This window comes from Acipenser ruthenus, chromosome 24 (genome assembly GCF_902713425.1).
Source record: "Acipenser ruthenus chromosome 24, fAciRut3.2 maternal haplotype, whole genome shotgun sequence".
NCBI classification, from domain to species: Eukaryota; Metazoa; Chordata; class Actinopteri; order Acipenseriformes; family Acipenseridae; genus Acipenser; species Acipenser ruthenus.
In genome coordinates this window covers 2636861-2664776 of record NC_081212.1, presented here as the reverse complement: position 1 = coordinate 2664776, position 27916 = coordinate 2636861, and the positions used below count along the sequence as shown (strand labels likewise).

The 27916-nt window shown below is 46.2% G+C and overlaps 1 protein-coding gene across 5 annotated transcripts; it reads left to right on the top strand.

Moving 5' to 3' along the window:
* The first annotated feature begins 1427 nt into the window (after positions 1 to 1427).
* On the top strand, positions 1428 to 27736 carry LOC131700493 (sodium-dependent serotonin transporter-like). Of its 5 annotated transcripts, none has more exons than XM_058997961.1 (14): positions 1428 to 1529; positions 15218 to 15803; positions 17680 to 17814; positions 18007 to 18229; positions 19269 to 19407; positions 19526 to 19660; positions 20315 to 20418; positions 21019 to 21146; positions 21342 to 21454; positions 21709 to 21840; positions 23048 to 23147; positions 23982 to 24082; positions 24343 to 24510; positions 25873 to 27736. In XM_058997961.1, exons 1-14 carry the CDS (start codon positions 1494 to 1496, stop codon positions 25945 to 25947), a joined length of 2175 nt encoding a protein of 724 aa, XP_058853944.1. In that variant the 5' UTR covers positions 1428 to 1493; the 3' UTR covers positions 25948 to 27736. The 5 variants fall into 5 exon arrangements, with proteins under 5 accessions (XP_058853944.1, XP_058853943.1, XP_058853945.1 ...); XM_058997960.1 differs by lacking the exon at positions 1428 to 1529 and adding an exon at positions 7999 to 8175; XM_058997964.1 differs by lacking the exon at positions 1428 to 1529 and adding an exon at positions 9295 to 9452.
* Positions 27737 to 27916: the final 180 nt, after the last annotated feature.

The window sequence follows — 27916 nt, the reverse complement described above, 5'->3', positions numbered from 1 at the left end:
GAGCTTCATGGCTCCCTGAGAGTGACGCTTGCTGTTACCAATCAAACCAGAGAAGGGGTTAAAGCCGTTGATCTCAAATATGTCACGTGGGAAATACATAAATCCAACAAAAAAATTAAAAAAAAATATTGGATTTTTAAAGAAGTTACTGCGAAGCACTGGCAATTTATTAAGAAAGTTGGAAGCGACTGATCTGCGGTAGGGTTAAGAAAGTGCATGTTGTCTTTAAAATTCTAGAAAGGAAATTAGCCTTTTTTAATGCAGCCTGGCCTCTATCCTCTTTACTTCAGATAAGAAGAAACGTTAGGAAAACATTCCTTTCCGTCATGGATAGGATAAGTCACGGGACGGAGGTGGAAACGGACTTCGCAAGATGTTCGAAGCGGTGATAACGCAGAGACACCAGCACCACCCTTTCCTGCTCTGAAAACAACAAACCAAAAAAATAAACCCTGCAAGCCTTCCTCTTTTGCCCTGTGACACATTAATCACCCCATGTCCACATTCCTCCGCACAGTTATGACTCTTCAGTCTCTGAAGGTAAGAGAGGGGTGATTCTGTAAGGTGCCCTCTAGATCCATTAGTAAGTTTTTCATTGGAAGTCCCCTTTTGTAAAATCAGCTGTGTTAGTTTAAACAGCAGCCAAGTATTCAAAAAGTTTGGTTTAACAGAACCCCGATTTTAGCACTAATCTTGGGAATGCTACCTTAGGTAACGTAGACCCAGGATTTGTGCTAATCAGGGTCTGTGAAACCAGCCGAGATGTGGAGCTATATGTCGAAGATGCATTTCAAATGAAAAGTTCATGTATGCAATGATAAAGGGAGCAGTGCAATTTCCAATGCATTTCAGAAAGGGTAGATAACTCTAACATTACAACATTTCAGTGAGATTAAGGCCACTGCTAGGATTTGAAAGCAGAGGTTTGAAAGACCTCTTGCTGGGCTGGCAGGCTGACCCTGCAAAGCTGCCAGCCCTTGGAAACACACAATTGTCACTGCAGGGAAGCCAGCGCTAGTAATAGGACCTTTACAGCCCCATAAACAGAGCTATTTGTAAAAAGAAAACAAGAAAGGTAGGCCACGTCACAGAGCCGGTACAGGCCCTTACAAGCCAGAGCGAGACGTCCTTTGAGTGGATACAACACCTGCACCTGGGTCTATATATACAGTGTATTACCTGAATGTAAATATAATCTGCAATCCATCAACACTGGGGAGTGTACAGGCGCGCTGTCGGTGTTAGTGTGCTCAGAACCTTCCAGGACGAGGCAATAAAAACTAAAGAAAGCAACAGGGAAAATAGAAAACGACAGTTCTCATCCTAAAGGCAATAAAAAAACTTTGCCTGCTGTTTGCTTTGTGCAGCCTGCCTGCCTGCCTGCCTGCTGGTTGGTGCAGTGTGGCAGTGTTTTTGCTCTCCTTGGCTGAGATTAGAAGTGGACTGGGAGGGAGACCTGGGGGACGGAGCAGCGGTGCTTGCAGGACTGGAGCATGGACTGCACCTGCAACCTGCAAGATGAGAGTATGGTAGGGAGACGTCGTCTTTACCTGTCTGTTACAGTGAGGTCAGCACCTGCATGGAAGGACCACCTGGCTTCCTGCTCTGTCTCTTGCTAAATTTCCTGCGTCTTTTTTTAATTAAAATGACCACTAATTGACAGCCCATGGTTTTAAGGAGGTTTGATCATGGTTTATTTTCTGCATAGTGGAATTTATTTTTCATATATATATATATATATATATATATATATATATATATATATATATATTTTTTTTTTTTTTTTAAGCGTTCTGCTTGTAACAGGTGGTTTTGTACAACAGGTTTAAATGAATGCAATCTGTGGAATCTGTTCTGAAGGAAACTGGTCCTGTAAGACAGGTCACCCCAACAGGTAGTTTTTTTCACCTGTGTTTTGTTCTGTCTTGCGCGCCGGACTGGAGGGAGCACTCTTTCTCTTTGGGGATTAATAATAATAATAATAATAATAATAATAATAATATTTATTAGCCATTTAGCAGATGCTTTTATCCAGAGACTAGGGGGTGAACTGTGCATCAACACCTGCTGCAGAGTCACTTCCAATAGGACCTTGTTTGTTTTACGTCTCGGGGTCACACACAGTGAGTCAGTGGCTGAGCCGGGTTTGAACCAGGAACCTCCTGGTATCAAGCCCTTTTCTTTAACCGCTGGACCACCAAGCCATGAGGGATACATCTTTATGCCTCAAGCAAGCCCTGGACAGGAGGGACCTTCCTTTTACCCAAAATGTTTCTGTTCATTGGATATCCTTTCCCTTTGCTGACTGAGACCTACAGAAATAATCTTAAATTAGAGTTCACAGCAATAGCCAATGGAAAACCGGGAACATTAAAATATACACAGGGTTGCAGGAGGTTTGCCAAGCCGCACACGTTACTGTCACAGTTCTTTTAGAACTGCCCTCTGAAGTACCCTGCCAGCCAGGGGTGTGGGCCCTGAAGGGCCAGACTGAACCTCAGAGGGGCTGGCCGGCCTGCCTTGTGGGCTACCCTTCTTTGTTGACTCTGTTATAAAGGCTGGCAGATTTAGGGTTTAGGGGGCCTCCAAGGCGGCTCTTCTGAGGGTTCCCTGAGGGGTGAATTGCAAGCTTAGCAGCATGAAGGCGATAAAAACAAGCTATAAAACCGAGGCTTCTTACATTACTTGCATTTCTTACATTTCTGAAACTGTGCAGAAAACCAAGCCTCCCAAATATAGTGTATTTGTCTGTTTTCCTTGGAACCACTTTGGCTCGTTTTGTTCGTACTGTCCTTGTGAGTTTAGGGGCGTGCTGTGTATCAGGTGAAGGGCAGTACAGTGAAGGCTTCCCCTCTTGACCCCAATCCTAACCTGAACACCCCCTGCCGGGCTGCCCACCTGCCTGCCTGCCTTCAGCACTGTGCCTCTCTCTCTCTCAGTGTGTGAAAACCAGTGGATTAGTCCCACGGCACCACCTACCCAACCCAGTGTGAAGGTCTCATTGTCGGTGTTACGTTACGACTCTGAGTGCTTTGAAGAAAAAGGAGCAAGCGATTCATGGTAGCAGCAGCCCAGTAAAGCTGCACTTAAACATCAGTCTGACCTCCTAAAGCCCCTTTTAAAGCCATGGTAGGAACATATTTAAACAATTAAGGGGGGCCCTGTTTTACAGAGCGCCACATTGTAGTTTTTTTGTCTTTGTTCTTTTCTTTTCTGTCTTTTTATAGCACTTCAGTATAAACAAAGGGTTCTTTATAAAGTTCGAGGGGGCAAGCAGATTACAGAACAAGAGTGAATAAAAACAGAGCCGATCTTGCTGGGGTGTCTGGTGCATCTTGTGCATTTTGAAGTTTAAGGATTACCAGACTCTTGTTTCATTTTCAGCTAGAGAAAGGGATTGCCACGGAGAGTAAAGCACTGGCTCGGTCTTAATCACATCAGCCAACATCTGTGATGCAAGCGAACACGGGGAACGAGAAGAATGAAACGAACCAGAAAAACTAAGAGAGATTTTTGTTTTAAAAGAAGATAAGAAACATCTACCTGCGTGCTGCTGAATCAGATTGCTCTGCGTTCAATGGGTTTCGCTCGGAGCTCTTCCACGTGGCGACAGTAGAACTCAGAGGCTCGTGAGCTGTGTGTTAGCCCAAGGAACCCATGGCTAGTTTACTGCAGCAGGGAATAGACTAGCTCAAGGCAATCCATGTCTACTGTATTAGTTTCAAATGAAATGCTTACTGCATGGTCTGGCTTTTAGACAAGGTGAATGGATGGATTTTTACAGAGCTTTACAGCACCAGAGAACCCACTTGGATTGCATCAGTCACTTCGGGAGTATTCCAGGGATAACTATGGATACGTGTTTCGGGGTAATTGATCCCCACGTGCTGTAAAGTGCTCTAACGCTGTGGTTTATCAGGGTGTAGGGCTGATTAAATCAACATCTGTTTCTCCCTGGGAACTGGCAGGGAGCCATAAACCCCTGAAATGACAGGAGTCTTTATAAAACCCTCGGGAGTTTGCTGGAGGCCTGACTCCCTCGAGAAGAGTTTGTGAGGGAACCTAATCTGCCCAGACAGAGGAGGTTACCACTCGCTGTGACTGAGGTGTTTTAAAGGGGGTGGTGACAGCACTGTACCACCCCACAGCGTCTGGCTACATAGATGCAATCCAGATAAAGCGATTGCAAATAGAATTTAAAAACAACTAGGTGAATATATATGCGTAATTTATGTATCCCGGTCTTCTGTCAGAGGTGAACACATTACACTTTTGAAGTATTGCAGTTCCCTAAAGGTCTGACAGAGGGCGCTAACGCACTTTTGTTTGTTTTTTAAATAAACACTACACGGTGTCCAGTGCAGTCTGGGAATGTCACTGAGAAGGCAAGGTAGCTGCCAGCTTGCTTTAATTACAGAGATTAAATCCTGTGGCACAGACGGCAGTGGCGACGTCGGCCAGTGATGAGATTAAGGGCGCAAAGAGGTGCCCACTGTCTCTGGAGCAGAGACTGTGCCTCAGCCCCAGTCTGCTACAAGGATTTAACACGCTACAGTGGAAACCATCTTTAGGAAAGGTTTGATTGGTTGTACTCATTTTATTTTATATCGTTGTCCCCTCTGTTTTTTTGTTTGTTTATTTTGTTCACTTTTTATTCTTCCAGTTGTAGAATAGTTTTTTTTTTTTTTTAATCAATTGTTGCCCTAAAGCAGGGGTGGCCAATGTGTTGATTATTCCACTCCTGGTCTTTGTTCCAACCCTGTTCTAAATGAATTGAACCAATGAAAACCTCCACCCAGACCCTGTTCACTGCCTCATTTTATTATTATTATTATTATTATTATTATTATTATTATTATTATTATTATTATTATTATTTATTTCTTAGCAGACGCCCTTATCCAGGGCGACTTACAATCGCAAGCAAATACAAATACATTCAAGTGTTACAATATAAGTCATACAATAAGAACAAGAAATACAATAATTCTCAAGTGTGACAAACCACAATTCAATAATACAGCAGATAATAGTGAAAGTTACATCAGGATATGATTAAATAGTGATAGTTACATCAGGATATGATTAAGTACAAAATACTACAAATTAAACACTTGGCAGATTACAATATTCTGAGGTACAGGATTAAATGCAGTAAAATAGGGGGCAGATAAGAGCAAAATAAAGCATATTTAAATGAAGGGTGATAGTGTCCCAGGATACAACAGAGGAGTTCTACAGGTGCTGTTTGAAGAGGTGAGTCTTAAGGAGGCGCCGGAATGTGGTCAGGGACTGGGCAGTCCTGACATCTGTAGGAAGGTCGTTCCACCACTGCGGAGCAAGGGTGGAGAAGGAGCGGGCTCGGGAGGCAGGGGAGCGTAGCGGAGGTGGAGCCAGTCTTCTAGTGCAGGCGGAGCGGAGAGGTCGAGTGGGGGTGTAGGGAGAGATGAGGGTCTGGAGGTAGCTGGGTGCAGTCTGATCAAGGCATCTGTAGGCTAGTACAAGAGTCTTGAACTGGATGCGAGCGGTGATCGGGAGCCAGTGGAGCGAGCGGAGTAGTGGAGTAGCGTGGGCGAAGCGAGGTAGAGAGAACACCAGGCGAGCAGCAGAGTTCTGGATGAGCTGGAGCGGACGGGTGGCGGACGCAGGGAGGCCAGCCAGGAGGGAGTTGCAGTAGTCTAGGCGGGAGAGTACCAGGGCCTGGACCAGGAGCTGGGTAGCATAGTTGGTGAGGAAGGGTCGGATTCTTCGGATGTTGCTCAGGAAGAATCGGCAAATGCGTGCCAGAGTGGAGATGTGCAGGGAATAAGAGAGGCAGGGGTCCAGGGTGACTCCAAGGTTCTTAGCTGAGGAAGAGGGAGAGTGTGGTAGATTCCAGAGGAACAGAGATAGAGAGATCAGAGGAGGGGAGGAGGAGGGAAAGAAAAGGAGGTCAGATTTAGAGAGGTTGCGTTTGAGGTGATGCGAGTGCATCCTGGAGGAAATAGCAGACAGACAGGTAGAGATACGGGAGGAGATGGTGGAGTCAGAGGTGGGGAAGGAGAGGAAAATCTGAGCATCATCAGCATAGAAATGGTATGAGAAACCATAGGATGCGATGAGGGGGCCCAGGGAGCGGGTGTAGAGAGAGAACAGGAGAGGACCCAAGACTGACCCTTGGGGGACTCCAGTTAAGAGAGGGTGAGGTGTGGAGGTTGCTCCACGCCAGGTTACCTGGTAAGTGCGGTTGGAGAGGTAGGAGGAGAACCAGGCCAGAGCAGTGCCAGAGATCCCCAGGTCAGCAAGAGATGATAGTAGAATAGAGTGATCAACAGTGTCAAAGGCAGCAGAGAGGTCGAGGAGAATTAGGACAGGGGAGAGAGAGGCAGCTCGGGCACACTTAAGGGAGTTGGTGACAGACAGGAGGGCGGTTTCAGTGGAGTGAGCAGAGCGGAAGCCAGATTGGAGAGGGTCAAGCAGAGAGTGGTTGGACAGGAAAGCAGAGAGCTGGCGGTGTACAGTCCGCTCGAGGGTTTTGGAGAGGAAGGGTAGGAGGGAGACAGGACGGTAGCTCTGGAGGGAGGTGGGGTCGAGGGTAGGTTTTTTGAGGAGGGGAGTGATAGAGGCTTTTTTGAAGGCAGAGGGGAAGATGCCAGAAAGTAGAGAGGTGTTGAGGAGGGAGGAGATGAAGGGGAGTAGAGCAGGAGCAGCAGCTTGAAAGAGGTGAGTGGGGAGGGGGTCCAAGGCACACGTGGTGGGTTTGTGACCCTGGAGCAGGGAGGAGAGGTCAGAGTCTGAGAGGGGCAAGAAGGTGGAGAGGGAGGGCGAGTTAGTAGGGGATGTAGTGGGTGTAGGGGTTGGAGCAGGAGGGGGTGCGGGGGAGGGAGAGGTGTTAAAGAGTTTGCGGATATCTGAGATTTTAGAAGAGAAGAAGGAGGCAAAGTCGTCAGGGGAGATAGAGGAGGGAGGAGGAGGGGGGAGGGTTTAGGAGGGAGGAGAAGGTAGAGAATAGTTTACGTGGGTTGTTAGTGGAGGCTTGGATTACAGATTGGAAATAAGCACATTTAGCAGAGGAGAGAGTAGAGGAGAAGGAGGAGAGGAGAGTGCGGTAAAGGTCTAGGGCAGCAGGGAGTTTGGTTCTCTTCCATTTCTTTTCAGCAGATCGCAGTGTGATTCTTGCCGAGCGGAGCACAGAGGAGAGCCAGGGATGGGGAGGGGAGGGGCGAGCAGGTCGGGAGGTGAGGGGACAGAGGGAGTCGAGGGAGGAGGTGAGTGAGGAGAAGAGGGTGGAGGTAGCAGAGTCTATGGAGAGTTGTGAAAAGGAGTCGATAGGAGGGAGGTGAGAGAGAGCAGTGGAGGCAAGGAGAGAGAGCGGAGGTTACGGCGAGAGGTGACAGTGGGGGTAGGAGGAGCAGGGAGAGGGGGGAGAGACAGAGAAAAAGAGATGAAATAGTGATCAGAGAGGTCCAGGGGGGTGACAGAGAGGTTGGAGGGGCAGCAGGCCCTGGAGAAGGTGAGGTCCAGTTGACGGCCAGCTTTGTGGGTAGGAGGGGACAGAGAGAGACAGAAGTCGAAGGAGTGAAGGAGAGGGAGGAATCCAGCAGAGTGGCTGGGGTTGGAGAGATGGATGTTGAAGTCACCCAACAGGACAGTCGGGGTAGACAGAGAGGGGAGGGAGGAGAGTAGATAGTCGAGTTCATCCAGAAAGTGAGTGAGAGGCCCAGGGGGGCGGTACAGAACAATGAGCAGGAGTTGACAGGGAGAGGTTAGTTGGACTGCATGAAATTCAAAGGCAGTGACAGAGAGGGAGGTGAGATCGGAGGGGACAGAAAAGAGTAAGGAGGGAGAGAGGAGAAGACCCGTCCCACCTCCCCATTGTTCCGCTCAGGTTTAACAGGTTTACCTGTTAAATTCCGCTCCAGGTTTAACAGGTTTAACATGACCAACCAGGACCGTGATTAGACACCCCCTTCCCTAAATGCACCCTCCTAACACAATAACTCAAAAACAAGACCCGGCCAGGATACGGTGTCTCTGAAACAGGTAGCCAGGGCTGTGTAGCCCCTGCATACCTGAGAGGTCTCCTCTGTCGAATACGCAGAGTGTGCAGACTTGCTGTTCCTTCTTCTTACAGAACACCACATGAGGGGATCTGCTGAGGCAAAGCAGTGCCTTCAAAATGAAATCTTTCCTTTGGTAAGAATTTGAGAAGTTCCTTTCTTTCTTTCATTACTTTACTAATGAAGGTTTGAATTAACAATGTATAATTGGTAACAAAATACAGTTGAGCTTGACAGTTAATGTGATTAAGAAAATACTGTAAGCAGAAGTCTCCTGGCATTGATAGATGTCTCAAGAGAGACCAGCCTGCCAGAAGGGAGTGGAGGAGGCTAGCAGATAACAGGGAAGTACAGAAACAAACAGGTTGTGAAGGTTGATGTGACAAAAGGCACAAACAGTTTGTGGGGAGTATACTGGTGCTGGTTTGCATGCATGTATAAAAAAAGAGTTGTGTGAACTCTGAAGTTCTGTCCAGCGCTGTAACCTCCCTCTTGTATGATTTACAGTAAAGGAACCTCAGGTTTTGAAACTGGATCTTGGTTTGTGACATATCTCTTATCTTACACTTTCTATACAACAGCACAGAGGAGAAACATCCGGTATGTTAAGCACATTTATAATGAACCCTAGCTGCTTGGCTGTTTGTGAAGCATATGGATCATGACCAGTGGTGGTTGTGTGTGTGTGTGTGTGTGTGACTGTAGTTTAATTTTTAAAAGAATGAAACAGCCTTCAATCAAGCTCTTTGTTTGCACATATTTACACAACTACCTTTTCTCTCCGTTCCAGTTCCTCCAATCATGGCTAATTTGGCCGTGTCCTCCCATGTCCTGCTCTTGACCTGAGAGAGTGAGAGGATACCAGTGTGTCTAATCATTGATATCTAGTAGCTGGTTTCATGCATCTAAAGAAACACTGATCTGGTTTCGGAGCTGTTATAATGGAGTGAGTGATTGAGAAAAGAGAGAGAGTGTAAAACACAGAGAGAGAGAGAGAAACAAAACAACTAATTGCCAATACTTGTTCTGCGGTCCAGCAAATGAAGCATGAGAGAGAGAGAGAGGGAGGGAGGGAGGGAGGGAAGGAGGGTGGGTGTAGAGAGTGGAATATAGTGAGAGTAAAAGAAGGAGAGAGAGAAAAAGCTGCTCACTCAGTTTTTTCTAAGGCAAAAAAAAACGTGGTGACGTAGCTGGGTGTTAGGGGATGTGTTTGGCAGCAGATTATCTGAAATCAGCCCATGTGAGCGCTGGGGCTGTAGTGTTGCTCTAAAACTGTGTGCGAGACCTGCTGGGACTCTCAGTGTGGCTCTGTGCACATCACAGTGAGAACAGCACTGAAGCCAGCACAGCTCCCCGCTGCTCCACATTGCTGCTGCACTGCACAGACTCCACTCCTCCTCTCCGCTCTCGCAGGTATTTCTCATCCACTTTCTGCTGTTATTAAACTGAGCTTGCCCAGGGTACAGGCTCGCCACTGAGGGCTTGCTTTCTGAACTCATGTAGTTACAGTGTGACTGCCCTGTGGCTGATTCCACAGTTTGATTTCAAGGTTTTTTTGGTTAACCTCCAGGATACTCCTTCTCAAGTTTTCTCAGCGTCATTGCAGCTTCAGCAGCACCTGGATTTGTACCTTTTGTACTGGTCTCTGCTGCGCTGAAATGTTGGGAGCACATTGTGCACCCCAACTTTCATAGCACTTTGAGATTTCTTTTTTTTCTTTTTTTTGTGTATTTTCTTTAATGGACCTTGATTTGCCTTTTAGTCGCTGATTTAGATTTTGTGACGGGAGCTACTGTCTAAATCGAGTTTAATGCGTTTTGATAATCATAAATACTGTACTGTGTGGATTATGCTTTTTATCAGATGTCAAGACGTGTTGTGTTTTGCATGAAGTTACTCATTAGGATTCAACTGGCTTTAGTGTTTGTTGCAGTCTTGCAAACGGTTTAGCTTCTTGTCCTAACGCGCTGAAGGAGCTCCTGCGTGGCTGACTTTCGGTTAAACTAAACAAACAAATCCTAAACGCCGCAGTCTTTCATAAACGTTTAACAGAAGGAGTATCCGTTTTCATGTGGATTTTGCATTTCAACAAGTTATTATTTTGATCATTTCTGGTATCTGGATGCATTGTAAAGCACGGCTTGTGATCATTAAGGTGAAATTAAAATAAATGAAATTCAACATAGATTTATACCGTTAATCATTCTAAATGGAGCTCTCTGATGGAGACTTTAGAGACCCCTGTATCCTCCAAGTGCTTTAGTCCTGCGCGTATTATTCTTTCTTTTCAAATGTTTACGCTGTACATGTAACTGGTATTCTCTGAGATAATATAATTTGCAGTATCCCAAAAATGTGCAAAATAAGCAATGTATTTGCGGTACGGATAAATACGTTTCTTTTACAAGAGGGTCCTGATTGACATAAGGCGGCAAAGGCATATGGTTATTTGATATTTGATTAGTTACAAATTTCTTGCGGTGATTCCGACACTGGCTAGTCCAGTATGGAACTGACAGACTAGTCTCTACATTACTGTGCAAACGCGATTGTAAAAATGGAAACAGCGTTGTAACGTGTTTCAGCAGGCACACAGGGAGGCAGGGGTGACGGAGTGCTTAATCTTCACAAGAACACCTTCTTTTTGTAGGTGTTGTGTTGAAGGGTGAGGTTGGTGTAGCGCGGTGCTGTGTGGAGACAGGATTAGAACAGGCGTATTGAGGACAAGTCTGCATGGAATTCGACAGCAAGCGTGAGGAATGAGACCATTCTGCAGCGATAATAAACCCTTAATATCGCCACCGGTGAACACGTGGTTTGCATGCTGTAATAATCGTTTAAAATTCGGACGCAAATATTTTATTTTGAAATGAGCTGAAATAGTTTTTCATAGAACTGGTACCGTATTGCAGTAAAATAAGTAAAACCACGTTAAACGAGTTAAAGTCGATAGCATTCTTCTTTACAGTATAATCAGCGTGTGTTATGTATTTCAAATGTTGTTGATTTCCTTTGAGTGATAAAAAAAAGTATACAATAATTTGAAAACTAGTTACCGGAACGTTTACAGGCACGGTTATTTTTTAAAATATAAATGTGTGTATTACTGTGTTAAATAACATAACATGCAGTCTTGTATAATACAAACATATTCTCAAATACACAACTTTAACATTCATACATGTGCAATTCTAAACCCCAAACCCCTACCTTCAGTGAGAATTATTACATCGTAGGAACAGTAAGAGAACAAATGTTTCAACATTTTTTAAAAGTCGCTGTAGTGAGCCGTCAGTAATATATAATTGAAAGTTTCCATTATCTGTCCGGTAGAGCCTCTCCAGCTGTAATATTTGACAGTAATTATTGCCTAATATAAATTTGTCTAAAACATTTGCCCCAGAACTACTGCCCTATCGCGGATCTCTCTCTCTCTCTCTAGTTGAAAGCGCGGGTCCGGTGCGGTTTTATTTCATTTCAAATTGCTCTGAGTTTTAACAGCTCCCCCTCAAACTCACTCGCTCGTCCTGGCGCTGTTTTGATGTCTGTTTCATTGAACCGGTCTGTATATTTGGAATTGTAATTCATTCTTTAATTTGCTTTTATAAGCTTTCATATTGCTGTGACGCTGGTTTGAAACAGCTGGCTGGGTTGGCTTTACTTTTTAATTTCAGTTTTCAGTTGCCTATTTTAAATCCTAGTATTGTGGTCTGGTCTGTCTTAATGTAATACAGTTTTAAGACCAAACAGACGAGATTTCTTTCATTTTGTAAGTTTTGCTTTTCAAAGTACTCAGAGTTTTATGTTAAACATTGTTCTTATACAGAGCATGATTCTGCTTGGAATTTAGTTTTCACGATGTTTCAGTTATTTGTGCACAGCCCCCTCTTCTCTGTGTACTGTTTGCCCCTGTGATAAACGCAGGTAAAACGAATGTCTAACACACTTCTGGGACAGGGAGAGCAGTTTCTGGATGCAGCGCTGTGCTTTTCCAGGTTATTTTAAGGTTGTTTTCTTAAGGCTAAGAGCAGCTGGTTCCCATCTGAGCCTAATCTGATTAATTTTAGTGCAATTATTCTTTCTTGCCTTGAAATGTTTTCTGATGATCTGGAATCAGAAGGAGAGGGATGTTTGGGGTTGCTCCAGCGTTTTATACCTTTCTATATTTTCTCATTTCGAACTTGGTTCAACTTGTGTTGAATTTCCATCTGTGGCTGGAGTCACTGCTGCAGCTCTAGATGTGAACGGCTGAACCTGTCTGTTCACGTTGCTGCTGGAGAACACGGTTCGTTTCACATGAACTGGGCATACTGTGTGCTACAGGTAAAGGCACGTTTTCGTATTCCCATCTCCTCGCCTCACAGCTCCGTACGGTTCCACGAATGACACCAGGAGAGAAGCTAGCAGCTGGTTGTAATACCTTCCATTTTATCACGAATGTCAAGCGTTGAGTTCAGGAATGGGTTTGGATCCCTTCGGTTCTGTGTATTTCGGGCTGATGGCAGCGGCTTGGTGGTGCTTGTTCGGTCCATGATGGGTACAGGATGGCATCAGCGCGGATTTATCGTGGGTGACGGAATGAAGGAGAAAGATCTCTTTGATCTTGCTGTGGTTTTATATGCCATTCCAAATCAAGTCGTCGTGGCGACGCCTTCAATCTTTAGCAGCACCTGCTTGTGCTAATGGCCGTAGGATGGCAGTCCATTCCTCATGGTCTACAATGAAAAGGTCCTCTGAAAAATGATCTGATTATTTTAATATATCCGTCTTAAGCCCAAGAGAGTCGCGGTTTGAAAGGAAGCCACTGAACCAGACAGAAGGAGGCTAGGAGAGTTTAGGACATTCAAATCGCACGCTTGGGTTCAGAGACATGTCCAGCACGGTGAGCGTTTTCAAAGTTCGCTCTTACTTAAGCGTTTTCTTATATGCATTACTAATGTTGTCCCAGGCGCGGCTGAATTGATCAGAATGATCATTAAATCCGGTACATTGTCTTTGTTTTTAAGTGTGTGTTTAATTCATTTTCTCACTGTTTGGCAAGCACGATCGTCCTTTCACAACTGGCTTATCAAGGTAATTGTAGCGTCCTGAAAGTGAGCAGTTTGCAGATCGTGCTATATACATGGGGTGAAGATTTCACCTCTTTTGCTGTAAGGTGTTTTAAACCCACAACCCCAAATCGAAGCCCCCATCCAAGCATATTTAGTGCACAATGTCAATATGCATTGCTAATACCTGTAGTGTACTAATAGACTATGCTTTATATACCAGGAGTATAATCTCATGTGGGGGGAAGGCAGGGTATTATGTACTGTAGTCTTTATATATATATATATGGAAAATACCCCAGCAATTACCCCCCTCCCACACGCATTCACCCAAGCGAGCGAGTAAGTGCGTCAAGTGGAAACTACGACTTCATGATTGCGTTAAATCAGAGAATCCACAGAAAGGGCAGCATTACCCGGCGTTGCTTTCCATCGTGTGTCGTCAGGATCTCAAGTTGAATTCAATACACTCGACCTGCCAAGCAAAACCGAGCCACAGGTAATAAATAACATGCCATGCTTTCAATGGGATTACTATTGTCTGTCTTTTTCTTTTCTGAAAGGTTGTGACCTGTCCTTCTTCAGGAGGGACTGTCCCTTGTTTTACAGTAACTGCATCAAGTATATTCCCCTTCTACCCCTGTAGAGCAGTAGCAGTGGATTCTATTGAAATAAGGGTTCTTGCAAGAGTTGTAAGTGACAGGGCAGTCTGCTCATGCAATGCTGTGTGTGAAATGCGTTCGTGTTGAGTGTGAAATGGGATTTTGTTCAGGTAGAAGTGTGCAGTGAAACTGCCCTGCCGATGTAGTGGAAAGCAGGGCTCTCCACGCTGTAGAAGTGATCCTTCACATCCTTTGCCACATCTGGAAGCGGTTTGATGCAGGTATGCGCAGAATAACATGCACACGCTTCAGCGGCTAATTGCACAGAGGACAAACAGTCTACCAAGTGCTGCATGACCGTGTGTTCTGCGTCTGTGGTGTCACCAGCTCCCATGCACTGTGTGTGTTTGGAGAAAGATCAAACTCATTTGTGATGGAAGTATATATCCGAGACATTTCTAATCTCATTAAATTTATTAATAACCAAGAGAAAGCCCTCAGACATATAAATGAAAGTCTTGTGATTTTGTTATTTTGAAATCTAGCGTGGCTGGAGTCACTACAGCAACTGTATGTATTAACTGCTGAAATCGTCCATTCACGTTGCAGGACGCTGGTCCTAAAGTTAACTGTCTAAGGTGTCCAGTGACCACCATCATTCATCTTTCAATAAAACGAGTTCTTGCAGGCGCTGGGATGGTTGGAGGTTTGTGGTTCCCCAAGTCAATAAATACCAGTTCCATAAGCATGCAACTATTCATTAGGTGTTAGACTTACTGTGCACCAGCAGTGGCTTTTTTAACTCGTCGTTTCTACAGTACGGTACAGTGTATAATCTTTAACAAGCCCTGTCTGTTCCAGTGCATGCGCTATTGGGGTGCACCAGTGTTGGCTCGGACTCTTTTGCACAGCGGTTAAGATGCTCGCTTGCGCTGCGCAGGGTCGCTGGTATGTGCCCCGGCCTCCGCCCTGGTACAGAACCCAGAAGGACTTTGATTGGTTTACATTTTGAGCTCATAAAATATTCACGGCCAGAATAAAATAAAATAAATAAAAAAACTGTTCTGAAAATACTGACTGTGATGAGCTTCAGGAAATGAATAAAATAGATTTTTTAAATTAAAGTTTGAAATAACTTGGAGTAACTTTGCTGGGCTTGCAATCTAATTCAAATGCAGTACATGTCATATAAGAACATTAATATAGTTATAAAATGGCAGAATACTACTAGTATTGAAAGAGCAGTTGTCTTCAGAACAGATTCAGTCCATTGATTCATTAAACCTGTTTGTAAAATGGCTCTTTCACCCTTAACTGAGGGTATTCATTCTAAGGCAGGTTGGATACAGTTTTAAATGTTCACTAGCTCTCCAGACAGGAAGGTGATGTCTTACTAAACCCCGCCCTTCACTTCCTCTTTCCGAAGTACGTCTTCTCCCATTGGAGAATCATGTACAAGAGAGATAGAGAAATCTTGTTGAATTTTTTTTTTTGATTTTCTGTATATACTATTCTCTGTATTCTGCAGCTCTGTGTGGACAACCCCGCCTTCCTAAGGTCTGAGGAGGACGAATCTGACCAATCACAGCAGCCACAGCCGCAGCAGCGCAGGAAAAGGGAGGGGCATCCTGCTCAGCACAGCCAATCCCGTGGGCTTTCTGGTCCTTCTTCTTCCACTGCAGCAGATGGGCGCCACGGAAACGGAAACAACAGCAGTACTAGTAGCACCACGCCCATAGCTGTCGCCATGGAGATGAACGAGCCAATGATGAGAGAGAGCAGCCCCCTGAGCTCCGCCCCTGAGAACGAGGGCCTGCAAGAGAAGGGGCGGCTGATTCGGGGGGACAATGGTGCCCCCCAGGGGACAGAGAAGGAGTTTGCAGGGGAGAAGGGAAGCGTTTCTAACGGGTACCCATCGGCCACACAGAGCCCTGGAGAGGGGGGCACGGTGGCAATGCCAGGCTGCCCTCGGACTCTCGTAGTGCAACAGACCCCTGGCAGCCACCGGGAGACCTGGAGCAAGAAGATGGACTTCCTGCTGTCTGTGATTGGCTACGCCGTGGACCTGGGGAACGTGTGGCGCTTCCCATACATCTGCTACCAGAACGGAGGGGGTGAGCCACAGAGAGGAGGGAGGAGACAGTGCTGTCAAATACAAACCGCATTTTATACTAACATAACATTCTAGAAATAACAATTCGAGAGTTTCGTAATTCACATGAGTAAACTGTTTTTAAGCTTGTCCCATTCTGCGTCTTCGTGGTTCCAAGGCGCTTTAAATCAGTCTTCTCGACTCGTAGGAGACACAGCGACTGGAAAGTTTTTGAGGCTAAAGGAATAAGCAATCGCTGTGTCTCCCGCGAGTCGCGTGATTGTGTTTCCCCAAGAAATCAGGCAGGCAAGCGCAGGACAGACTGGATGTAAGATCCCTCCTCAGAGTTTGGCTACCTAGTTAACTCAATTCACTTGATCACTCCCAGGCCGTGTAGAAACCAGCTCTCAGAGAAGGCAGCCAGGCAGGAGATTACCACAGCGTTACACAGGCTCGCTGTGGTGTAGCCTTTTATTAGGTATTAATGGGTAGTTTTAATTAAATTCTTATAATAATCATAACAGTAATAATAATTAAAATCGATCTTATCTCCTGTTTGGAACAAATAAAAAACAGTCTGGTGTTATTAATAGCGCTGTAATGAAATGTTATTGTGTTTCCAAAGGAAATTGCATTTGGTGTTCTGTAGGAGGCTGATGGGGAGAGATAGCTTGCAGCGAGCCGTGTTTCCTGCTCAATCAGTCTGAGAGGAGAGCTTCACTATCCGTACTCGTGACTGAACCAGCTTCCAGGCTCCTGCAGAACAGTCACGAAGTCTTGCAGCTTTTATGTGTCTAACAGTCAACACGATTTTTGGATCAATTGTAAAAAATAAACTCCAGTCCCAATTCTGCACATTTAAAAAAAAAAAAAAGCATCCGTTCAGATTAGGATTCAAAAACGGTTCTTTTGAAATAAAACATTAAAAAATGCATGCCTGGGGAAGCTTTTAATTTGGGTTTCAACAACGTGGCACTTCTAAATCTGGAGCATGATGTTTACAATACAGTTGTGTGGGGGCCGTTTTCATGAAGGACGTTTATTGAAATTGGCAGACCTCAAAATATCTTTATCCTTGACTCCCGTGGAATCTCAAATATCTCTGTTTCGAATAGCCTAATCAGGTCCAGCACCACAATGTCTTCATACACAAACACATGTTTTCATTTCACATTGGCATTTAAATCCTCCTGGTGCTCAATTATCGGATTGCTGCATCGGATATTAATGCTTAAAGTATTTCGTTTTTGGAACGTTGTGAATATAGCCGTGGGCATTGGAACAGGGAGGGAGGAGGGTACAGGAGTTTATATAGCCTGTTGCGTTATGCATTATAAAGTATGTTTTTAAAATCACCACATTGTATATTTGCATCATGTGCGTCACGTATTAGGACCCCCCCCCCCCTCCCCCACACCTGAAACGCTGCTGAATTGTAAGTGGTGTCAGGTGGGACCCTGATACCTGCTGCACAGGAAGTTAATCTACTGTGTTGTTCCTGTGTGTTTAATTTGCAAATTAATTTTGTGGAAGGAAAAAACACCAGATACCAAAGCCGGTATGAAACTATGAAGTTATCTTCCGGCAATACTGAATTAGGGAGCTGGGGTTTAAAACCAGCTCCAACCATCCGTCCAGCCTGCTTTGGCACGAGACATGCAAATCCCATTGTGGGCTTCCTGTTTGTGAGACGCCCGGGCGTTGCTGCTGTAGGTTGATTGATTTTCTTAACCTTGTTACTCCAAGCAATAGGACCCTATTAAGACCCGCCATGGTTTAGAGCGACTGAATAAACCCCTTTGAGTTCTAACCCTGGCTAGCATGTCTGGCTCTGTCCGGTTATGTTTTGCAGCAGCTTGATTGGCTGGTAATGACGCCCAGGTTCTTGTGCTGCACAGGTGCTTTCCTCCTGCCCTACCTGCTGATGGCGCTGTTTGGAGGGGTGCCCCTGTTCTACATGGAGCTGGCTCTGGGGCAGTACCATCGCAGCGGCTGCATCTCCATCTGGAAGCACATCTGCCCCATCTTCAAAGGTACAGCGCCACACAATGTATTTAATGCTCATTGAAGCAGTGATCTCATTTACAAGAGGGTCCTGGCAACACAGAAATTCCAACAGAAATACATGCTAGGATCAAGCAGGACATAAAATGCTCATTTAAAGCTAGCATCTTGGGTGTGGAACCCCTCCTCACCCTGCCCCTCGCCCCTCTCTCCTCCCGCAGGTATTGGCTTCGCGATCTGCATCATCGCTCTCTACATCGCCTTCTATTACAACACCATCATGGCCTGGGCGATGTACTACTTCCTGTCCTCCTTCAACTACCAGCTGCCCTGGACCAGCTGCGGGAACCCGTGGAACACCATCAACTGCACCAACTACCTGCAGAGCGGCGACAACGTGACCTGGGAGCCTCACTCCATCTCCCCCGCGGAGGAGTTCTATACGTAAGTGCATGTAAGTGCTCTCGGAGCAGAGTCAGTCTAGCCGCTCGCTCCTGACCCTTAGAAAAGTTCACCGCGGTATTTTTGTGGTTTTTCGAGGGATATCCGTTCTGAACTCGCCATCTGCCTTTACTTGGGGAAACCACTTTAATAGGCCAGAATCGAATCGTTCTTATATATTTTTTTTATTTTCCTAGTGTTTGAGGTGTTCTTGTCCTGATTTGGAATTAAATGATTGGTTGTAACCGTACGGAACTGGAACCTCCAGCATCCAATCAGGACGCAGGACATTTCCAAGCCTTTATTATAGGACGTGAATATAAGCCCTTCTAGAGCAGAGTGGTGTGAGTGAAAGTGGCTCGCAGAGCAGTGCATCCCTGTGGAAGGAACAGAGTGCTGTTGCTATAGCTGCTCACTCCCAGGAGCTGCTGTGCTGGAGGGCAGAGCAGTGGTAGAAGCCCTGCTGACTACAACATTATGCTAGTGTTATGCATGTGTGTTCTGATAAAAAAGAGAGGCATTATTCAAAACTGTGGAACTGGATGACTATCCTGCCTGGCATCAGTATCCTATATCTACTTATTTAGCTGTTTCCTTAAAAGGCTCCTCAGTGCATCTGCAGCGTGAAAGATCAAAGCGTTATGGTTCAACAGACTAAAGCAAATTAAAATGTATTGTCAATACATGATTTACCTTTACTTTTGGGATGCTTGTAACCATGAACAGTACTACTGCATTTGAAACCGTTTGATACTTTAAAATACAATGCACACGTTATCTTAGGGAGGGTAAGAGCCGGCCGCAGGGATTGAAGCTGGTATTTGTGGTGTCACTCCCAGTCTCCCTGGTGTCACTCCCAATCTCCCAGGTGTCACTCCCAGTCTCCCTGGTGTCACTCCCAGTCTCCCTGGTGTCACTCCCAATCTCCCAGGTGTCACTCCCAGTCTCCCTGGTGTCACTCCCAGTCTCCCAGGTGTCACTCCCAATCTCCCTGGTGTCACTCCCAGTCTCCTTGGTGTCACTCCTGTCCTCTCCCTTGCAGGCGTCGGGTGTTGCAGGTCCATCGCTCGGGGGGGCTGCACGACCTGGGCTCTGTCAGCTGGCAGCTGGCTCTGTGCCTGCTCTTCATCTTCACCATCGTCTACTTCAGCATCTGGAAGGGCGTCAAGACCTCCGGCAAGGTCAGTCAGGCTGTCTGTCCAATGGCACCACACTGCCCCTCTGCTGTCAGTCTCCAGAGGCGAACGTCTAGCAGTGGTTTAAGAACCCTCACTCTCTCTCTCTCTGTCTGTGTGTCAGGTGGTTTGGGTCACAGCTACTTTCCCCTATGTGGTGCTGCTGGTGCTGCTGGTTCGAGGAGCGACCCTGCCGGGGGCGTGGAGGGGAGTCGTCTTCTATCTGAAACCTGACTGGAGCAAACTGTTGAGCACGACGGTGAGGAGGGATGGGGTCTCGGGTGTCTGATACTGCACTGCACCTGTTGACTTCCATTCAGGTTTCAATACTACAGTAAATCCATGCTCCCTGCTTGTTTCTTCATGCTGGAAGGAGCTCAGCTGGCAGCAGGGCTGTTTATTCCCTTCTCCTTTTTTCTTGGCTGCTCTGCTGCTCTGCTCTGCTCTGGAATTGTGAATCACAGGCTGTGTTCACTACAGTGACGAGCCGTACCCTTTTAATAGAACATTTAAACCCTTCGCAGGAAGGATTTATACAGTCTGCAGTTCCATAGAATGTCATTTCTTAGCTGTTTGTTATCCTGTTATAGATGTCTGTTCTCCGACTCGCTCTCTGTTTTTCTCTGTCTGCTTAGACCAGTATTATTTACAGAGCTAAATACTGAGACACCATTCCTCCATTCCTGACAAAATACCCTTTTTTATTTTTAAAGTGATCAAGGATGTACAACTTGCATTCATTTGTGCTTCCCTCCTGAAATTGATTTTTCACATTTATAGTAGAACTCACATTTACCACAATTGCAGGGAGTGCTGAAGTTAATGAAACATGCACGGAGTATAACATGTTAATATAAAGGGGAAATATATGGTATATACATTATATTCAAATGCAACGGTCTGCCCCCTGCAGGTGTGGGTTGATGCTGCAGCTCAGATCTTCTTCTCCCTCGGACCCGGGTTCGGGGTCCTGCTCGCTTTCGCCAGCTACAACCCCTTCCACAACAACTGCTACAAGTGAGTGCCGGGCTGTGCGGAGAGGAGAAGCATGCGGGGGCGCGCCGCGGGTTAATGGCCACCAGCCTCCCACCTGTGGAGGCCTGGGTTCCAATCTGGGCGAATCCCCCAGGCAATTCTCACTGCGAAACAAATCTGCACCACAGTGTTCAGCACAACTTAGCTACAGAGAGCGAGCGATCAAGCTTCATTATGAGAATGGAGAATTAACCATTCCCTCTAAGAGAAAGAGCAATCGCCCCATTCCAGGGCTCGGCGATAGCACGTGTGTGTTTTTGAGCAGAACGTCGCAATGAAACGGTTGTTAGTATTACCCGCTATGTTTTCTGCACATAGGGCAATGTTACACTGTTTCTCTAGAGCAGGGGTCTTTAACCCTGGTCCTGGAGAGCCCCAATCCAGCAGGTTTTAGAGGTGTCTTTACATCATCGATAGCTAAAGAACAAGTTCATCTGGACTAATTCAGACAATAATTGGTTTGATTAAGTAACGGAGATCTTGGTTGAAATGAAAACCAGAAGACCCTCCAGGACCGGGTTTGGAGACCGCTGCTCTAGTGCGTCTCCCCCACTCTCTGCTCACTCTGGATCTGTGTTTCAGGGATGCCATTGTGACCAGCTCCATCAACTGCCTGACCAGCTTCATGTCCGGCTTCGTTATCTTCACCGTGCTCGGATACATGGCGGAGATGAGGCACCTGGAGGTGTCCGAGGTGGCCAAGGACACGGGTACGAGACACCGCGGGGCGGGGCGTTAGCAGGGAGGCATCACAGGGAGAGACGCCATGGGGTGTATGCTTACGTATGGGCATGAAAGAGCCGTGATCAGTAATAAAGGTCCGCTATCCTTGCACCCGTTCTGGAAGGTGCGTGTTGTGCGGTTAATCCAAGCCTGTCTCTCGCTGTCTCCCCTCTCTCCTCCAGGACCCAGTCTGCTCTTCATCACCTACGCAGAAGCCATCGCTAACATGCCCGCCTCCACCTTCTTCGCAATCATCTTCTTCCTCATGATCATCACGCTCGGACTCGACAGCACAGTAAGCCTCTTCTGTTTTTTTTGTTTGTATTTTTTGGTTTGCCGAGGTCTGACGACTGTCTTGTTATAATGGTATCGAGATGCTTGTCATGCAGGGGAGTGTATTGGGTTGTGTTGTAAACGATGCCCCTGGCAGTGAAGTTACCACGGCGACCCCTTGCACACCACCATATCTTTTTTTTGATCCCTCTGGTGTTGAGTTTGTGTCCGGCTCTCTTGCATGCCCTGTGTGTTGACAGTGCCTCTTGTGTTCAGTTTGCAGGGCTGGAGGGTGTGATCACGGCTATGATGGATGAGTTTCCTGACCTGCTGTCCAAGCGCAGGGAGTTGTTTGTTCTCGGGATCATCTCTGTGTGCTTCCTGGGGGCTCTCACCACCCTGACCTACGTGAGCATTGCTTTCTGATTCCCTTATAAAAGATGTGTGCGTTTTCTAGTGAGTGATGAGCATCCTGTCGGATCCCGATTCTCATACAGAGCTGTTTGCTGTTTTTGAATCCTCTGCATGTCTGTATTATACAGATCTATTTCATTTCACACGTAGTCTGCTGTGGACGATGTAACAGTGTCAATGACAGAGTAACAGGAGAGAGGATTAGCAGCGGCAGTGTGTGGGGAGTTATTAGTGATGAGGGTAGACAGCAGGCCTGGATAGATATGAAACTCTCTCATCAGGGGATTTCAGCACCTCCTCAGTCTCCGCTCTCGTCTCTGGCTGAGGCGGGTTTACCTGCGCACAATGGGCTCTTGTGCTGCTGCTGTTCTTGTGGTATCGGGTTACAAGGCAGGTGTGGGGAATCTGCGCTGTGCTGTACAGCTCTGGCCTGAAGTTTCTGCATCACCTAGAATTTTAGGATGGAGACATAATTAATTAAAAACTATATGACCATAATTTAGATCTTTTGATTTAACATCATGTAATCAGTGAAACGACAAAACAATGTTGCAAAAGTCTACCGGAAGCCAGAAAAGCAGTACAGTAGTATTTCATTCTTCAATTTCGTAATGTTACGTTTCAATTTTTGTCAGGTTTTTCGTTAAGTATATGGGAAAACTACAAAGCGGCGATATGTAAATCAATATGTTAACGTAACATTATTCAGCAGGTTTCATTTGACGTTATGAAGAAAAATGAGTCCCAGGGTGATGCAAAACTTTTGGCCAGAGCTGTACACAGAGTCGCTGCATGTCGGAGATCGATCTCAGTGGTTCTCTTGGGGCAAAGGGTACTGGGAAACGAAGCAGAGGGTGTTAAAACTGCTCATCGATACACATATGAGACTGGGTTACTGCTCTGAGGTTTTGAGTGGAGTTACCTTTGCTAGACCTGTATATGATCTCCACTTTTGAAAGAGCTACACAGTGGAAATAGCACATGGTGTTGATCAGCCAACCCCCAGCCCAACAATGCTGTGTTTTCTGGTCTGTGTTCTCGCTTGCCCTGCACAGTCTGCATTGCCACCCATTCTCGCTAAGACCACTGTGCCCCTGCTGTAGAGGGACAGGAGGAGGGAGAATCCATGTTTGGGGCGGTGATGACTCCAGCAGACTGTGTTTGAACTGTGAACTCTAACCTGTGACCCTGTGTCCCCCAGGGAGGTGCCTACGTGGTCAAGCTGTTTGAGGATTATGCCACGGGCGCGCCCGTCATCATTGTGGTCTTCCTTGAGGTCATTGCAGTCTCCTGGTTCTACGGTAAGAGCGACGCGCTCCCCCCGCCACTGCACTCTTCAATAAAACAAAGCATGAAACAGGAACAGTATCTGTAGTCCCCTGGAGGTCCTCTTCTACCTACACCTTCTGAGGCAGGAATAATACATTGAAGCTGTCCGTTCAGGCCCAAGGTTTCTTGAGCTATCGTAAAATAATCAGATCTGGGCTCCCGAGCGGCACATCCAGTAAAAGCACTCGCTAGAGTGCAGGATGCGCTCTATAGCCTGGACGTCGCGAGTTCGAATCCAGGCTATTCCACAGCCGACCGTGGACGGGAGCTCCCAGGGGGCGGCGCTCAATTGGCCGAGCGTCGCCCGGGAGGAGGGAGGGTTAGGTCGGCCAGGGTGTCCTCGGCTCACCGCGCACCAGCGACCCCTGTAGTCTGGCCGGGCGCTTGCGGGCTTGCCTGTAAGCTGCCCAGAGCTGCGTTGTCCTCCGACGCTGTAGCTCTGAGGCGGCTGCACGGTGAGTCTGCAGAGTGTAAAGAAGCGGGCGGCTGACGGCACACGCTTCGGAGGACAGCGTGTGTTCATCTTCGCTCCTCCCGAGTCAGCGCAGGGGTGGTAGCGGTGAGCTGAGCCTAAAAATAATTGGGCATTTCAAATTGGGGAGAAAATAATAAAAAAATAATAATAAATAAAAATAATAATCTATAAAAGTAACAAGCCATGCACGTTACAACAACAGAATGTCAGGCACACGGCATTGCACTGAGGACTCCCCCTTACAGCTGGACAGGAGCCGATGTCATGAAAGACAGGCTGTGTGAGTGGGTCAGTGCTGCATGCAATGACCCTGTCTCTCCTCCCTGTGCAGGGATGCCTCGGTTCTGCCGCGATGTCCAGTTGATGCTGGGTTTCAGTCCAGGCTGGTACTGGAGGATCTGCTGGGTGGCAATCTGCCCCATCTTCCTGCTGGTAAGAACAATCCCATTCAATCAGGAGAAACACTGGGCTGGCTGAAACAAAGAGGGAAGCGCAGCTGGTAATAGTGGGGTCGTTTTCAATATGAAAAGGGAATCTTTTTTATAATCCAGCCAGTGTGCCGCTGGTGCACTCCACGTAATCTTGAGGATCCTCTTTAATCCCTATAGTGGAAAATTGGAAACACGCTGTTCAGATGGTTCATGGATGGGGAGGTTTATCATCTCTCTCTCTCTCTCTCTCTCTCTCTGCAGTTCATCATCTGCAGTTTCCTGGTGTTTCCCCCGCAGCTCAAGCTGTTTCACTATGACTATCCCCCCTGGTCCACCGTGCTGGGGTACTGCATCGGGATCTCCTCTTTCATCTGTGTGCCAGCCTACATGGTGTACCTGCTCGTGGTCACCCCGGGCACTTTAAAACAGGTGAGCAGCACTGTTCCAACAGAGACCGGGCCCTTACTGCTCAATACAGACCGGGCCCCTTATCGCTCAATACAGACCGGGCCCCTTATCGCTCAATACAGACCGGGCCATTATTGCTCAATACAGACCGGGCCCCTTATCGCTCAATACAGACCGGGCCATTATTGCTCAATACAGACCGGGCCCCTTATTGCTCAATACAGACCGGGCCATTATTGCTCAATACAGACCGGGCCCCTTATCGCTCAATACAGACCGGGCCATTATTGCTCAATACAGACCGGGCCATTATTGCTCAATACAGACCGGGCCCCTTATCGCTCAATACAGACCGGGCCATTATTGCTCAATACAGACTGGGCCCCTTATCGCTCAATACAGACCGGGCCCTTTATCGCTCAATACAGACCGGGCCATTATTGCTCAATACAGACCGGGCCCCTTATCGCTCAATACAGACCGGGCCATTATTGCTCAATACAGACCGGGCCATTATTGCTCAGTCCAGACCGTTTTGGTGAAGAAAGCCCGCACAACCGGTTAGATCTTTTCTGTAACGGCTTCGCAGAGTTAATCTTCAAAGCAAAAGCACAAGAAACCCAATATTGCTTCCATGCCTTTGATAACACGCAGCTAACAAGCGAACATGTTTACCCACTTTCAAAAGACAATAATGCTAATATCGCTTTTCGCCGAAACCCGGTTTATCTAATACATGAACTGTTTGTCTAAACCTCCCACTGTTTCCAGATGAATGCAAATAACTGATCGGGCAGAGTGTATCAAATTCAGACAGGTGCTGCGTTTATTAGTGTGGAAACAGAAACACTGTTATCTAACCCTCATCTCAGTGTTATTAAGCAGTGATTGCTCAAGTTTCATTAGAGAACAGCGTGTCATTTTTACAAACAGCTCGTTATCCACGTATTGTTGCAATGTATTTGCTTTAAGCATTAGGAGTATTGTTTTTTTTTGTGTGATCTTGATATTTTTATTGACATCTTCTGGGTCGTTAGTCATCTGGAGAACCGATTCCCAAACATTCCAAGTGGACTCATGTCACAACAGTGATTTTTTTAATTCTTGTGTCTACCACGATGAGGGTGCAAGTTACCTAATAAGCGTCCTTTAAGAAGGACGCTAGAGGCTGGCTTTAAAATCTCTGATTGCAGGAAAAGAAAATCCGAATTAAATGTTGGAGGTTGGTTGATTCATTTCTTAATGGCAACAGGATTGCAGATTGTAGACTGCAGATGGAACCGGCTGCAGCCCCCAGTTATTGATATTGGAACGAGATGAGTTTTTGACTGGTTTCATGGTGCAGGTGAAAATGTAGCTACCCGGCCTGTTCCCTCTCCGCAGCGCCTGCTGAAGAGCATCACTCCCGAGCCTGGCATAGAGATCCCGCGCTGTGACATCATCACCAACGCAGTGTAACGCGCCACAGACGGCACCAGGCACATGCCCCACCACACAGAGCAGCCAGGAGCCGGAGCGCAGAACATTACTGTCCAGAGCTGGGCTATGGAGACCCACGCTGGGACCTGCGCAGCTGCTGGGGGTCATTGCATTCATAAAAAGGAGACTTACAAGTTACCATGCGTTTTAGCAATGTGCAAAGTTAGGTACGTTCTCATTTTTTTTTTTTAAAGAATCGTCACAGACTCATAAAATAAGGGTTACAGCAACTTGTTATATTTTAAGCAAGTTACTAAGCGATATAGCAAGTTGCGCAAATCTTTGCAAGTCCATCCGCAGCTGCAAAACAAATGAGAACGAGGCTAAAAATTAAGCAGATTGCAAAAACGCGTTAGCTTTTTTAAATACAGCCCTGTGTATTTCCAAAGAGAGTGAGAGAGAGAGAGAGAGAGAGAGAGAGAGAGAGAGAGAGAGAGAGAGAGAGAGAGAGAGAGAGAGGTCAGTGCTGTGAAATGTTAGTGAAAATTTGTCAGTAAAAAGATTATCAATATTCAATGTAGAGAGACTGTGTATACTGAATGAGAGACAGTGATGTTGTTTTTTTTTAAACCAGGTTTACTTTATTACAATATTTAAAAGAAATCGTAACGTATCCTCTGTTTTTTCACGTGCAGCTCAACTTTTATACATTAATGTGATTACGTCAGTTTGCAAGCTCCTCCCACGGCTCTGATTGGTTATTCTGCCTGCCGTGTTTTTAGGATTCTTGCAAAGACGTTTCTGCTTCGCACGTGTGCAGAAGTGTGGTAAAAAGTTTGGAAATTGAAGCACATTGCACTTAATGCTCACATTTTTACAACACATGCTCTGCAACGGTGCCTTTGCAAGGATCCTGCAAACACTGCCGACAGACCAACCAATCAAGAACGAGACCTCGCTGAGCAACAACCACCTTTTCTGCATCAAAACTGTGGGAGGTGTCAAGAACCGTCTCCTCTGATTGGGTGGATCGCTTGCTCCCAGTATAACATGCTGCTCCTTGGAGGCATGTCCAAAGCACATCTCAAGAAACCCGAGTCCAGTTCTGTTTAAATGTGGAGTGTGAATGTACAGGAACAGGGCAGTTTGTGTGTAAATTCATTTTGTCTTTTGTCAGAAAAATGTAATAAGACTTTATGACAAACCTCTTACTTCTATACACTGGCTTTTAATCCCTCCATTAACATAGAATATAATTCTGTATTTATTCTTCGTAGAAGCGCTGCTAAGTGTTGATTTATTCTTTTTGTAGAAAAGAATAAATCCTGTAGAAAAACCTGGGTTCCACTGAAATGCGTGGGACAAACTGGACAAACTAAAATGCTGAGTTTCTACCAACTTGGCCCAATAATCATGCATAACGTAGTCGACTAGCCGGTCCACTACGCTATGAACCATGAGAAATGTGCAGAAAGGAAAAAAGAACAGCTGCAATTAAAATTCCTCCTTGTCCAGTGAGAACACAGCGAACGCGCTCTGACTGTGCAGAAACAGGAGCTGTAACCATTCCCCCAAAGGAAACGCTAGGATTCTGAGAGCTGGCTTTTCAATGATTTCATCCTGGGTATGTGTGAGGACAGCATCCCCTTTACTGTATGTGTACTCTGTACTGCACGACATCGTAATTGTATTTATCAACCTGTTCTTGTTCGATATAAATGTGTAAAAAGACTGAGTTTTAATTAAGTCTGTTATCATGATCTGTTGTAAATCTCTATTGTAATGAATTATATAAACATAAATGGTCTATGATGAAGGAAGTGGAAAAGAGCTCCCTGAGTTATTGCAGCCACACTGCACACCATGTTAAACACAACAGAAACAGCAGATTCCACGTGCTTCAAAAGTCACTTCACCCCCTGCTGGATCTTCCATGGGGGAATGAGGCAGGTGCTGTAGAGCACTCTGGAAGCAGACTGTGGTCGAGCAGAGCTCCCACAAACATGCC

Coding starts and splice junctions, on each gene's coding strand:
- LOC131700493 (XM_058997960.1), top strand. CDS start 8,122: ATGAGGGGATCTGCTGAGGCAAAGCAGTGCCTTCAAAATGAAATCTTT. Junction 8,176..15,217: donor AAAATGAAATCTTTCCTTTG/GTAAGAATTTGA, acceptor TGTATTCTGCAG/CTCTGTGTGGACAACCCCGC. Junction 20,419..21,018: donor TTCCACAACAACTGCTACAA/GTGAGTGCCGGG, acceptor TCTGTGTTTCAG/GGATGCCATTGTGACCAGCT.